Source organism: Chroicocephalus ridibundus, chromosome 3 (genome assembly GCF_963924245.1).
Source record: "Chroicocephalus ridibundus chromosome 3, bChrRid1.1, whole genome shotgun sequence".
In the NCBI taxonomy this organism is placed as follows: domain Eukaryota; kingdom Metazoa; phylum Chordata; class Aves; order Charadriiformes; family Laridae; genus Chroicocephalus; species Chroicocephalus ridibundus.
Window position 1 is genome coordinate 37,162,420 of NC_086286.1, and position 15,185 is coordinate 37,177,604.

Here is a 15,185-nt window from a genome sequence, read left to right on the forward strand (position 1 = left end):
CTTCCAGTAGCACCTGCTAAAGGAGGATCTGCAGTGTGTTAGATAATTGCAGCTGGTTCTGTAGGCACAAGGATGCAGTCTTGCTGGACTTCAATGAAAATACTTGAGTTCTTAGTATTTGAGCAGACTATACCACAAAGATGGAAAATAGGTTAATATTTCCTACAGTCTTAATCTACTTGAATAGGGGATAGCCTTAATGTGACAGAGAGCACTAAAATAATTTTTTGAATCCTGGTAATCAAGCTCCTTCACTTCACATGTTTGCTCTTGGTAGTGGTGTTTCCCATATGGTAAGCGTAAGGAGAGCAGCATTAACTGTTCCAAGAGGAACACTGCTGGAGGTTTTGCTGTTGTTATGTGGTATATTTATCTGGCTTTGTTAAGAGCTTGGCATTTATTAAGTTTTATTTCTCTGATCGTTTTCTTCGGCCTTTTCAGGCTCTGAGTTTCTGATTCCCATCACTGGATATTATTGCCAGCTCTGTCATGAATTTTTTGGAGATCAAATCTCAGCAGAGCAGCATGTGAAAAGTCATCCCCACAATGAGAAATACAAGGTTGGTAACTGGTGTACCAGGAACGAGTCATTCCTCGTGTTACCTTCTACTTGTTCTGTCTTCCTTTCCTGAAGAATGACATTTGCCTACTCAGAGTATATGTATTTGGTTATCTTCACTACATTCTATTGAACTAAATAAGCAGAACTTCCCACTGCATAGAGATTAGTCTTTCATCTGCATGAGGTTGAAGCAGTGTTTAAGTCCCAGTGTTGATTTTCAGACTCCTCTGTAGAGTGACAGAACTGCTGCAAGCCACCACTAAATTCACATTAAATTACAGAATGTGGAGTTTGTAGCATCTCCGTTTCCTGGTAGGAAGAAATTCTCTGCTCTCTTAGTGTTGAGATGGCACTTAGCAACAAGTCAAAACTGTTACAGAGTTGAATTTATTTACTTATTTTTCACGGAAAAACAGTGGCTGAAATTGTGCCATTTATTTCCACAGAAATACATAGATGAAAACCCACTCTATGAAGAGAGGAGAAATCTAGACCGTCAAGCTGGATTGGCTGTAGTTCTGGAAACAGAGCGCAGGCGGCAGAGTGAGCTGAAACGGAAACTAGTTGAGAAACAGAAAGAAGAGAAGGATGAGAAGAAACCAAAAATAATAAAGAAAGAGGAAGCAAAGAGCATCCCGGAGCTTGGAGAAGGGACTAGTGAAACCCAGGGCAAAATAGATTCTGCTGGGCGAAAAATGGGTATCAAGCTTAAGCTGAAGAAGGAAGAGAAGGAGGAGAAAAAAGAAGAAAAGAAGGAGGAAACTAAAAAGGAATCACCAAGCCAGACTTCCTTTGGGAAATTCAGCTGGAAAAAGACGGAGAGAGAGGATAAAACCCCAGGAGGAGCTATTCCAAAGGAGGAGAGTACAGAAGGAAACAAAGAGGAGAACAAGTGTCAGTCTGGGAAACCCCATGTCAAGCCCATTGAAATCAAGCTGTCTGGGAAAACTGTTATTCCACACACTAGCCCATGGACACCAGTTGTTTCTACATCAACACCAGCAAAAATTCTACCCAATCTACCAGTCCCCACCATGATTTTTAGGAAGTCTACTACTGCAACAGTTAGCAAACCAGCACCTTTGAACACCTTTCTATCCATAAAATCCTCTGGAGCTACCACGAAACCTCTGCCCGTGGTAAAAGAAACCAATGCGGATCTTCTGCTGCCTCCGGATATCATCTCAAAAGCTTTTGGAGGAGAAGAAGTAATTTTAAAAGGGGCAGAGGAAGAATTGAAAGCAACAGAGAAAAGTGAGTCTTCTCAGACTTCTGATATACCACCTCCACCCCCACCTCCACCAGCAGTCCAGCCGGCAGCTGTCATCCCTGCAGATGAAGTAGCTCCAGGTGTGTCTGAAAGTGAACAGACAATGTTGGCAATGCCTGTGAGACCCCCTCCACCACCACGACCTTCAACTGCTTTCAGTGAACAGGCAAAAAAGGTAGAGAAACGAAACTCTTGCTTGGCCACAGCCAATGCTAAAGATCTCTATGATATTTTCTACAGTAGTGGTGGAAAGGGTTCGGCTGACAGCAAGCTTGCAAGTTCTGCACTTGCAAATGGAGAAAACTCTAACCTAACAAAACCTGCAGACTTATCTCCAAACCCTAGAACAAATAACAGCTCATCTTCCTTGAAAGAGGATTCTCAGAATATGGCTACTGATGTTAGCCAAGTCCACTCAGCTGAGAGAAGCTTAGAACTGGAGAAAACTGATATTCAGGAGACTTCAGTACTTCATACTGACATAAGCCCTGACATTGAAAATGGTATTCGGAAAGATGTAGGTCAAAAATTTCAGACTCCTCTTTCAACAGATGTTCGGACTAAACTGAAAGAAGATTCCTCACAGTGTAATAATCAAGTAATGGGGAGTTGGGTTCTTGGTGAGAATCAGGCTGCCATGAACAAGAAACCACTTCAGCCTCAGCTACCAGAAATGTCGGTCACAGAACTGCCAGAAACAAAAACTGCTTCTGGTATCCAGATGCCTGCAGAAATTGGACTTGTGGATATAGGAGGTAGAGAGCAGGTAGGCAGTCAGGAATTCTGTAATCTACAGAAAGCAGAGATTCAAGAGAAAGTTGGACAAGAAGATGCAAATAAAACTGCGGTTACTAACACAAATGTTCCTGGTACCTTGGAGAAAGATGCAGAGATGAAAGACTGGAAAGTAAAAACAGTAAACCCTGAGCTTAGCCTACACCCAAAGACTTTGTTACCCGAAACACAGAATGAAATTCAAAATTTGGGAAATTCCCATTTGGTAGAGGGTAAGTTAAGTGATAACTGTAGAACTCACTCAGAAGCTGATAGTCCAAACTTGGTCTGTGAATCTCAAAACACTTCAAAAGGAAAAGCTTTGGTAGCAGTAATGACAGAGCAGAGTTCTGTTGACGCCTCCTTAAAAGACGTAAAACTGAAAAGTGTAGCTTTGGAAATATCTCAGCCAGGAGTCCTTGGCAAAGCTCCCCGAACTTTAGAAACCCAAAATAAGATTTCAGAATTGACAAGAAGTCCTGGTGAATGGGCCACTTCCAGAGCTAGTAATGGAGAAGAACAGGTCATCACAGCCCGTTCTTGTTCTGAAAGAGGTTGGGATCTGTCAGGTACTCCAAATGTAGAAATAAAAGCTGGTTCTAAGGAAGTTAGTTCTTCAGAATTGGTAGAGATACAGCCAGACGCATGTCTTGCCAATACACAAACTAGAAGTAGCACATTAGAAGCTCAAGAAAAAGTTCGACCTGAACCTTCAGGCCATACAGTATTAGATAACCAAACCCAAAGGCAGGAAGTTGCATGGTTAGTCAATGCCTGCTCTGCGAACATCGTTGAAGTCAGATCCAGTGTAGAATTAGTAGTTGAAGTTGGAAAAAAATCATTAGGACACACTGGATCTGATGCAACATTAGATAATGTTTTTGTCAAGAGAGATGCAAAAGAAGTAGGGACTGGAGGCTTTTCTAGAGCTCGCTCTGATATTTTCCAAGAGTCAGTAGTTGCTTTATCAGCAAATTTCTGTAGGGAGCATCTTTCAGAAGAAGCTGTTCACCCCCCAGAAACAAAGCATGAGGTTGTAAGAACCTCAGCAGCCAATGACTTTCATCTGAATACCGTTCACTCGGGATTGAACTCTGAGCAATCCAAAAATTTCTCTGCAAATGTTCGTGTGGATAACAAGAAAGTCTCTTTGACATCAGAAGATGCGAAGCACAATGAGATTCCCTCCCAGAAAACAGAGCTTGAGTTCAAAAGCACTGATTTCAGTTTGGGAGATACCAAGGTAAAACATGAATGCTTCAGCATCCTTACAGCGGGACTTTTAAATGAGAATACGGAAGAAGTCTCAAAACTAGAAACTGTTGCATCCATTAGGTTGGAGTCCAGTAAACTTAGGAAGCTGAGCATTGAAAAAACGGTGGATGAAAGAGAGATTACTGATTTTGCTGCATTGACTTCTGGTAGTCAGGAAGATAAATTTTGCACACGGATTTCTCAAACGGCTGTGCCGCAGCTTGGATTGCAGTCCTCAAATAGTGACACTACAGAAGTGGTCATGCCAGTTCTAGAAATGCAGGACATTTCTCCTGTGTCTGAGATCCTTCTGCAAGTGGAGGAGAGCAAAGGTGGCGCTGTTGAAATGCCGTCGCTGAGTTGTGATGGAGGCAGCACAGAAAGTCAGGCTTCTGGGTGCGTGGAAACTTTCCTTCCTGGGCCCAAAGAAGCAAGTGGAAAGGAGGGTGGCTCAGGAGGCAAGGGAGTATGCATCATCCAGAGCAAGAAGACTGAGCAAACAGAAACTGCTGACAGTAGTTTGGAAGCTACAACAAATTCAGGAATCGCTGAAAGCTTAGCAGAAAGCCCAGTGGGTTGAAGTGAACCCAGCCAGTCCCAATATTTGAGGAGCCAGAGCTGGGATTATGTATATGGTTTTTGTTTGGTTTTTTTTTTTTTTTTGTTCCACTTGAGGGTTTTGGGTGTATTTTGCATCCTGTGGTAGGACTTTACTAAAGTGAAACTTACATCATCGGAAACCAGACACATATTTTATTCTGTACATAATTAATTGTGTAAAATGTTTTTTCATGTGAATTTTTTTGCCAATTTCTTTTCTACACTCTGCTATTAAAATGGAATCTCTCGTTTATAATGCGTGCGTCTTTGTTGTTTATTTTGGGGGCTTTTATTCTTTGACCATTTTTGGATGATTTCCAGCTCACCCTGTTTGTGTCAGTAGCACCGTGAGTAGCCCAGCCGCTGGGACAAGCTCAAGAAGAGCAGTTTAGAACTTGAGAAAATGGAGACTTGCAGAAGAGCTAAAACTGAAAATTTCTTTAAACTGTAATGCATGGTTTTGTTTACTTTCATTGTTTGAAATGCAAGAATGTGATTAGAGTTGATTTTTTTTTGTTTGTTTGTTTATCTGTCTCTGTGATTTGTAATTACTGTTGTATTACATCTGTACTTAAGCTGTTTCATTGTATTGTATAAGCACATGTATGGATGCCACATCACTAAGCAAGGGGAGAAAATCTGTCCGACTGGATTTTGGAGAAGAAGACTAACCGGTAAGGCTCTGTGGCCTGACACCTGGACCAGACATATTGAGGTCACTTACATGATTTGAAATGGGCTTTCTTTCGTTGTATTGTGATCCAGTAACTATTTGTGTTAAATCATTTAGCAGCTGACCAGCTCTGAAGAAGCAGAAGATCAGAACCCTGGTGTCAGGAATTGGACTCGCTTCATGTGATACAGACACATGCATGCCTACCCTGAATGGTCCTTGAGCTATCAAAAGCTCTAGTGTGATGGTTCTCATTTGTATAGCTTGTTAAAGACTAAAGTATTAAATGTGTTTGCTTGGATAAATATAACATTTTTATTTGTAAATTGTTTAAAAAATAAACATATGGTGGTCAACAAGACTTTCTTCTTGATTTTGTTTTTTTGTTTTTGTAACTCAAGGAAAGTGTTTTACTTCAATTCGTTTCTAACTCCTGTGGTAGCTGATAAAGTTGAGAAACTGTAGATGATGAAGACATTCAACAGTTAGCCTGCGCAGTAAAAAACTGATTCATTCCCAGCTGAACTCAATGGAAGAACTACAGTCAGCATCATCGGTGGAAGTTTGTTTGACATCCTGAGCCCTACGTAAAACTTGAGGCGGGGGGTTGGGGGCAGAATCCAAGCAGAGTTCATATTTCTGTAATCCCTACCAGCACACGGACCTCCAGAAGGGGAAAAAAAAATCACCATTTTTCTTCCATTTCCATGACTGTGCATGAAGAAGGTATGAAACATTTTTCAGAGTCATTATGGTGTTTCCATATTAGAAATGTAAGAACTATCTAAGATGAATTTTGAAATTTAGTATAAATGGTCAAGTCGCCAAAAAAAGCTAATTAAGAAGGGAAGAGGCCTTTGAGAAAGGCTCTTTGAGCTGTTTTTATGATGTTAAGCAGTTACTGCATTGAATATAAGAAGTCTCTGTTAGTATCATTGCCCTACTTTCTTCAAATAACCATTTGCTGTCAAAATCAAAGAAAGAAAGGTTTGACGTGCTTTGATACTTTTAAAATGGAGTTGGGTAATGAGCAGAGATTGCTTAAATCCTGGTTTATAAAAAAGTCCTTTGTAGTTGTTTCTCAGTTTTCTTTTGTATATGTTTTTTTTATTGTTATATGTATGAGTTTATTTGTTTACATTTGACGGCTAAATTTTTTCCCCCCATTTTCTTTCCAATTTCTTTAATGAAGTGCTTGGTTCCTTGTAAATCCACAGAGAAAGAGTGGACTGATTTTCTTGCCTGCCTTGTACTGAGGGATATTAGTGCAGGGAAGGAAGATATTAAAGGGAAGGTTGAATTTTTGCACCGTTCTGCATTTTAGATGGTGCTGGTTTGGAATGCAGACATCCTTTCTGGTTAGTTTCCTTCTGCGGATTGATTTTCATGAAGGTCTCGGTGCATGCAATGGCAAACAATCATTTGGACGATCATCTTCAGACAACTTTATTCAATGCTGCGTTACCTGTGCGGGACATACTCTTGATTAACTTTATTTTGGGGGAAAGGACATCAACGTAAATCAAATACTCTTGTTATCTGCTCTCCTGCAGTTGCTTCTACAAGTAGTGGTGGTGTTCAGTGCAAAACCTGGCTGGCCGGGAGTGGAGAGAAGCAGGCACCAAGGGAAGGCAAGAACTTTGCAAACGAGAAACGGAGAATTGTTACCCCATATTTGTCTTCAGCTTTCCAGAAGCTGAACCTTCCTGTAGTACAAATTACTTCATGCCCTTTCATCAAATAATCGGTCTTCTGTCTCTGAGGGGAGTAGGGCTCTCTCTTCCACACTGGAAGAAAGGTTAATTTGATCTTTTTTGAAGTAGGAGTAAAAGGTACTCCTGGAACTGCTGGAATGGACAAGAACAAAACGGATGGTGTAGATGATGACATCTAGGCAGACTGGCAGACAGAGGCTTTAACACTGTCTTGCAATTTCATGAAATGGCATATATTTTTATTTATGTATTCTTTTTTTTTCTTTTTTTCTTTTTTTTTTTTTTTTCTGCTGTGGTTTCCAGAGGCATGCAGTAAATGATTTATCCACTGTACTGGTCCCCTGTGCTGGCAGAGCTGTAGCATAGTGCACTGACTGGAAAGCCTTAAGTTCTAGGCTGGCCTTGGACTCTTGACTCCAGATCCTCAGGAGGAGGGGTGAGTTAATGGAGGGGATTTACTTGTGTGTTTGAATGGTGCAATACAGCATTACCTCTCCTTCCCGACCTAGTTCTCTAAAAGCTGCATAAGGCATAAGAAGTTACCTTTCTCCGGATTTTTAGAAGGCTGCCGATAGGAAGGGAATAAGCCTAGTTTTAATGTTTCTTTCTTTACGCTACTTCAAACCAGGCACAAATACCTAGTAAATTCAAAGGACAATCGATTAAGCCTTCATTTAATGCTGCGACCTTTGGTTTGCCATGATGGAGGCTGGCAGAAAGGCCTTTCTCCTGGATGAAGTTTGTTGCAAAACCAAGCTTTATTAAGAGACAGTGGAAAAGAGCCGTGGAAAAGCTCTTGGGTGTTCTGCCAGTATATTTTAAGTCCAGGTGTTTTTTTAATACTTCTTCCAGTTTCTTTTAACGTCTGTGGCTGCATTTGGAAAGGAGAAGCAGCCTTCAAATGTTTGCAATTGGCAGAAAACTTTAAAAGTAAAAGTAATGTTTTAGGCAAAATACAGTAATTTATTTTTTTTTCCCCTGGAGTCTCTCTGGGCAGGTAAATCTTTCTTCTAGCTTGCTGGAATCTTGTCTCTAAGTTTTAACTAAGTAGCAGATAGACTTGGGGGGGGGGGGGTCGGGCGCGGGGGAGGAGGAATTGTTTCTTTGTTTGTTTTAGACTTTTAAATGGCATGTGAGCAGGGAAGAAATGTATCAACCGGTGTCCTGTTATTAATTTTTTCCAACTGCATTTGTGTCTTAGTGGTTAAAAAGTACAAGTAGTAGATCAAGATATAAGGTCTCTGCCATTTAATTCTTGACAAAGGTGGAAGTAACTGCCTAATTCTTAGCTAAGGGAAGCTGCACAAAGATCTTAAATTTTGCCCATGGAAACAGATAGTAGGAAAGTGGGCAAAGACAGATTATATTTTTAGCCTGGTAAACTCCAAACGGGTTTCAGAAATAGCAAGTGAAATAAGTGATGATAGCAGAAGTCTCTTTAAAAAAACAAACCCACAACCATCCACCAAATTAGCGCATCCCAAAGCACGATAAAACTGTATTTCTTTAATGCAAAGGGCAATAGAAATCATAGGCAGGTTTTTATGTGGCACTTGATGAAATACTGTTGGTTTATTGCTCTCTCAGCATTACAGAAAGGTAAAGGGAGTAAAATAATTCTCTGAGATAGAATTCAGTTCTCTTCTGCCTGCTGTAGGGATTAAGTGCGAACAGCCTACGTGCCACCACTGTGGGAGTATAAGAGCAGCCATAAAACTGATTTCACTTGACTCCTCTGCCTTTATCTAGCATGAAGGAGAGATGCAGGTTATGATTGCTAGACCGTCCTTTCTGTTAGCTATTTTCAGCCAATATGGATGTATTCCTGGCTATAACCAACTTGAGCAAAATAAAACAGCTGCAGGCTGTTATATTCTGCCTTAGAGCAGAAAACCAAGGCTCCATATTTAGTCTTAGTTTCTGGGTTTTGTTTTGCGATCCCACTCCTCGGGCTGTCTTGCTGCTTGCAGTGAGAAGGCCGATTACTGTATGTTAGCGGTTCTAGGCTCTGGTAAAACGAGTCAAGCTGCTGTAATAATTCCCACGAAGCTGTACAGCAACTGGGGCTGCAGAGAGCAGAGCCATTAGCATTGCTCCAGTGGGTGGTGGAGAACAGTTGAATTCCTGCAGGAAATAAAACCTGTATCGGAGCTGCTTCGAGGGAAATAGTGTTCCCTTTTCCAGTAGGATGACTGAAGAACCTTCAGTTTACCGACAGGAAAGCACACGCACAAGGTAATGTTTTCAATTCTTAATCAAATACAATTTTTCTTCAAGAAACTGCTTTTGTGGGGGAGCTCTAGCCAGAACCTAAGCAATTAGTACCAATTACTCGGAATACCACCCTGTCTAATTTGTTTACAAACTTTGGATGAATGTAGAAACAAAATAACACTTCAGAAGAATATGGTAGCTGTGAAGAATATGAGAAGCCCTGTGACAGCCATCTGGTAAAGAAAAGGTAAAGATTATCATCAGTACTCAAATTAGGGTGTATTCATTTCCTCTCAGATATGAAAAAAACAGAAATTAAAGGTAAATGCCAAATAATTAGATGAGAGAAAGACTCATGTAGCTGTGCACCTGAAAGATGGGTATTTATAAATGCTTGATTAGTGTGGAAAAAAAGGACTAAAGGCCATTAGCAAAGGAGTATCTATCACTGTTTTTTTCTCATGACAACTGAAGGCTTAATGCAATTAAACCCATTTAATATGGTGCTTTCCATGTACTGTTTAAGCTTTACGCCCTTTGCCAGTTAGTTTCACAGATCCTATTGCTTTACCAAGTGTACGAGAGAGGTTCAAACTCAGTGTATCTTGATTGTGTCTCTAGCCATATCATCCAAGATAGGATTACAAAAGTAATTCTTACTTGTAGTTCCTGCATTCAGTGCAATGAATTAATGCAAAAGATGCAGTTTGGCCAGGGGGGAAAAATTCCCTATTCTGCATTTGCTACAGTACTTTATAATTCCCATTTGATCTATCTGGCATTTGATACAAGATACAGGTGTGGACGGCTTGCTTCAAGCAAGGGTCTACAGAAGAGAGATCATCCAAGATACTAAATGACCTGTAATTATTCCTCTGAGAGTTGAATTTGTGTTTCAGAACCCAAGAAAGGATTACAGGTTGAAAGTTTATTTCAGGTTTGTAAGATTAAGCCCTCTGCTTTATAAGGTTAGCATCCTAGACCAAAGCATCGAGTACATAGCTTGTAGTTATCCTAGTTCTTGCAAATCTCTTCTCCTAGTCCACTGCCTACATTCACAGTATGTTCAACTACAGCTGTTTTAATTCTGTAGTAAGCACAGTGTACGTCTTCCAGACTGCATCAAAAACTTTTGGGGTTGAAAGCTTTTGAGCAGAGGGGAAAACAATTAAAAGGGCCTCAGATTTGGGAATGTAACAGTCAGACCCACCAGAAGCTCAGCAAGCAAGGTTTTAAGATGAGCGTCAAGTTTGCTGTAACAAGCGCATTCTCTTTGCTGGCTTTTGGTTAATTTCCACAGGAGCTAAGAAAATCTTATCTGGAACTGCTGGACTTCTGGAACCCTATTCTGAGAAGGTGGGTGCAGATTTGCATGACTGGAATGGTATCTTCCTCTTGTCTTTGGTATGAGGGCACATTCTTTTCATTATTATTAATATGATTAATCAGTGAGGCTTTTTCTATATTCTTAATAATTAAACATGCTGTTTATGGGTATGTCTGTGATGTAAGTTGTATTGCCAGCATCCAAGAAGACTGTGTATGTGTGGATGCTTCCTTTCTTTTGATTAAATAGTATTATTTTAAAAACGAACATTAAACTTTTGTGAAATAACTCTGGATCCTGAGTGCTGTTTGTTTAAAAATTATTTTCTAAAGAGGATTAAAAAAGTGCAGGCTATTTCAAAGTATTAATAGTGGCAAGAGAGGGCGATAGATTTTGAAGTTTCTTTATTCATAGGGTCTTTATGGCCCTACAGTAACACCGTTTCTGTATCTCTTGGAAGAGCTGCTTAAAGTGGAGGAAAAGGCTTTTTAAAACTCCTGTCTCTATACTTAATCTGGAATCTTCCAGCTATGTTTAAACTCGGATACCATGTTAAATTATTCATGCAAACTTTTTTGTCATACATTCACAGAAGTCCCTCGGTAGCTCTTTTTGCAATTATTTCACCTGAGGGAGATGGTGCTGTGTTTCACCAACAAAAAAGTCCTGACAGCAGCTACCAAGCATGTAAAAGAATAAAGACAAACATCAGACAGGCTGCTTTTTTGCATAGATTTATCATAGCTGTTGATTATTGTACAAAATAATGTGTAAGAGTTTGCTTTACAGTATGTAGGTAGGCTCATCCTGCTTTATATGTGATGAAAAAAACCAAATGAGTTTGTTGCTGCTGCTCAGGAAAGGAGAGCATTTTAGAAATATTTATTTTCCACACACAAGCTCTGCACAATGATGACGTGTTTCCTAGCAGCACTGCCTGCTAAGTCTTACCCATCTGTATAATCTTAAGTATTGAATTGTCAGCTCTCAGCCTGCTGTTGTGTTATAGATCCACTTTCCCTTTCTCCTTCCTTAATTTGCTACTGCAGAGGCTGACTGGTAAACTAATTACCATAGCACTTGACATCCTTCGGCTAATAGAGGTGTAATACAGGGATGGATTCGAACACCCTGTCTCGAAGAGACTGCCTATACTTTCATCCCTTTCTTCAGTAACCAAACAAGCAGAATAGTATCGATCCAGCTACTCTAGAAAATAAAATAAACCTGTATTTCTGCTGATAAGGTATTCAGGAAGATGGTACAGTGTAGCTAGTGAAAAAATTAACTGGCACACAAAGGCTGCATTTTAACCTCGTTCTCTAGCAAAAATTACCTCCTGCCTGCAGTAGGAGAGAAGTGTTGGTTGGAGCTGCTAAAACTGGTAGTCTGATAGAGGTGAAGCTGCCTGCGGCTCTGTATCCCCAGCTCTGGCCAGGAGCAAGGCTGAGTGTGTATTCATAGTAGGCACACAAGCATGCATATGTGTATGCATTTGGCCAGCCACAGATAAACACAGAGAAAGTCAGAAAACAGCACTTGTGCAAATGGAAACAGGACCAACAGCATTGTCCTGTTCCCCTCTCTGGGATTTAAGGTCTTTAATGGAACATAAATGTACATACAACATGGGTCCCTCCAGTAACAGGCCTTAGATAATTTATCCAGCAGCTGGCCCCAGATCCTTATTCTCTCCAGCTCCATACCCTGGTCATACAATCCCCCTAAGGCACACTGACCCACTCAGGTTGCTGGTACTCAGACCCCCTTGCACCACAAACACAGGCGCACACAAACTATGGATTCCTTCAGTAACTGGCTTTAGGCAGTCCACCCAGTACCTGGCCCTTGGTGCCCTCTCATCTCTAATCTTCTCTGGCAGAACCTGACGGCACAGCAGTAAGGACTGAAGAAAGTCCCGAGAGCTGTATGTGTGGCAGCCAGTGGGCTTTTATCTGCAACACAAGGCTGGATTCTCTCCCGTATCTGGGCACTCTGGAAAAGCTGCAGCATCCTCAGAGAAACTAGTAAAAAAATATATTTTGATACAAAGCGATTAGCAGCACTTTTAACATGCACGCTCTGCACCTTGTAACACTCGCGTGTGTTTTATGCTTTTCCAGAGTGCGGATTTCAAGATGCCTCTGTCATGGGGATTTTTGACAACCACAGAGCAAACAGGCAAAACCTGGGCTGGGGTGGTGGAAATGCTGTGAAAATAATTTGGCTGTAAATGAAATAATGTCCACCTTAAGGCTGTCATCTTTGGCCATGTTTGCTATGGAAGTGAGGTTTAAACCATCAGGGTGTGTATCTTCAACTTCAGTGACCCATTCCAGGCAAGTTCAACAAGCCTCATCTGCACTGGAGGGAGGTCCTTTTGGTGCAAAGCTGACGGAGGGGCTGCAACATCAGATCATGCTTTATTAGGTGTGAGAGAATCCACCCTGGAGGAAGTCCTTTATCTTCAGTCAGAGCTTACACCATCCTGGACATCAAAACCAATCAATCACAAAAGACAAATACACAGGAAACCAATTGTCTTTGTTAAGTGACAACTGGCACGAGAGCAGTGAAGCACCTCACACCTCTCAGAGTAAATATTTCTAGCCACTGCACAGCCTCACGCCATGCAAAGGCTGCCAACTTTCTGTGTATGTCACATCCTGAGAACACCTGACCAAGACCCATCATACACATCCACATTCCGCCATGACTAATGGGGGCAGGAAGGGTTTACAGGGGTCCAATGGACAGGACAGCAGCAGCCTGGGCTGGTTTGGTTCTTCCTGTGTGAGAAAGTGGTATTACACGTCTTCTCCAGTGCTGGCACAGCGTAGGTAGTCACAGCACCGCAGTGAAGCTGCCTGAGGACCATGTGGAATTCTAGAGCTACAGCTCCCTGTGAGTGAGGGTGAGGGGGAAGTAACAAACCCATCCAGGGAGAGAAGAAACACAAGGAGAGCTGAGCTCACTTCTACAGCTTGACAAGTCTTCTGCAGAGCCTTTGGTAGCCCATGGCAATCAGCTACGCCAGTTAAAGCCCTGGTTTGAGCTGACAGCCTGAGTGGCTGCTACTTCCAGAAGGAACCGTTCTGCAAAGCCATGGATCTCGCTACGTCATAGCAAACAAGATTAGTTTGTTCAAGAAGCACTTGCACGCGAAACAAAAAGTAGCTGTACAATGTCTAAGTGAATTTCTTCTAGAGGAGACAGGATGTTGCACAGTTGCCATTCACACCTCCCATGCCTCCAAAATTTGGGTGGTGAAAAACCCTATGTAGCTAGGGGAAAAAAACCCAAACAACACAGAACTGCTAGGACACAGAATGACAAAGCAATGCTGTCTTCCCTGTCCTCAGGGGAAATTTTATCTGCCTGCTCTGTTAGCATCATACCTCTGACAGTTCTTCTCCCCAGCCACAAGATCCATAAGATTTTCAAGAAACTGCTGGTTCCCACAGCACAGAAAGGAAAGTAAGGCAGTTGTGGAACTGGGCGATACAGACCGGAGAAGGTAATTCCCATCTTGTCCCTACCCTGCAGTATTACCACAACTGAATCAAAGAGAGAAATAAACAAAAGGCAAATGGAGAAAAAAAAATAAAGTTCACAAATCAGGGCTAAACATTATGCCCAGAAGCAGCAGGAAATGAGGAGCAGGGGCAGACTATGGACTATGTACAACTCCAGCTGTGCAAGCAAGCTGAACACAACCATTACATCAAAAAAGCATCACAAGCCTTCAGATTCAGTCTTGAGTTTGGGAGGAAGAAATCCAATCTCCCAAACCTCCAGCTTCGCTTAACCACCCAGGCAAGGCTCCCAGACAGAACATCTGAGATGCTGTGAGTAAATCTAAAGTGAATGGACTGAACTCAAAGCAGGAAATTCCTATAGCCAAGTTGAGCCCAGCAGTGATAAGGCAGCGTGTCAGGAGCTTTAGTTTGTTTTTCAAAAAACGGAAATGGCCTACGGCTACTCTTTACCAACAACTATAAGCAAATATACAAAGAAAGAGAAATGCCTGTACTATTCCTTTCATGTTAAGTTTTTAGTCTTCAAGAGGATAATTTCTCCCTAAATTAGTAGACTGACCTGTCTTTAATAGCAGAACCAGTGACTGAGCTGTCTGTCAGTGAAGAATTACTTCTTTCTAGCCCTTTGAGGTACCGTTTCTTTCTCCTCCTACCTATCTTGAGGCTACGAGACCCCTCCTTATTCGACCGCAGCTTTTCTTCTTTATGCCTGCCAAGGGCAATTTCATGAAGTACAGGCAGCCAGGACTTGGAGCGTCCACTCACTGCTGCTGTAGGGGCTGGGATTATTTTTGGCACGAGCGCTTTTGGCTGTGTTTGGCATGGCGCAGCCGTTACGACACACTCCGCTCTCTCACCAATGCTTCCTTTTTAGTCCTGACCCTTCCTTTTTCGTACTGCTGTGGCTTCTGCGTATCGCTCTGCGACATGGCAACGCTGCCTAAGAAATTGCCTAGAAAGCGCAAGCAGAACGATCCCCAGTAACCCCGTAATTGAGTTTTCCATTATTAATGACACATCTTTTATCCACACGGGACGGCTTTCCTTCCCGAAGATGCTGGCAACGCAACAACCGAGAGAGAGGTGAACGGTATTAACACCGTCCCCTGTCCCTGAAGCTTAAAAGAATTTTTAACGAGCTGCCAGCGCAGAGCCTTGAAGGAGTCTGACAGCCAGGGCAGGGTCGGGCAGGCCCTGGTACAGGTCAGCGTTGCCCCAGCACCCTCCAGAGCCACACCACCCCCGCCAGAACACCGA

General features: G+C 41.9%; 1 protein-coding gene across 2 annotated transcripts in view; it reads left to right on the plus strand.

The window, feature by feature from the left end:
* ZNF318 (zinc finger protein 318) overlaps positions 1-5,494 on the plus strand; it is a 29,032-nt gene extending 23,538 nt beyond the window's left edge. Inside the window, exons 9-11 of one of the 2 annotated variants that reach the window (XR_010070286.1) lie at positions 442-560; positions 1,009-5,134; positions 5,251-5,494. Coding sequence is in view for 1 of the 2 variants with exons in the window: in XM_063328779.1 (XP_063184849.1) it covers positions 442-560; positions 1,009-4,440 (3,551 nt within the window). In the remaining variant the exon portion in view is untranslated. Of the gene's footprint in view, positions 1-441; positions 561-1,008 lie in introns of both variants that reach the window. The other variant, XM_063328779.1, reaches the window with a different exon arrangement.
* Positions 5,495-15,185: the final 9,691 nt, after the last annotated feature.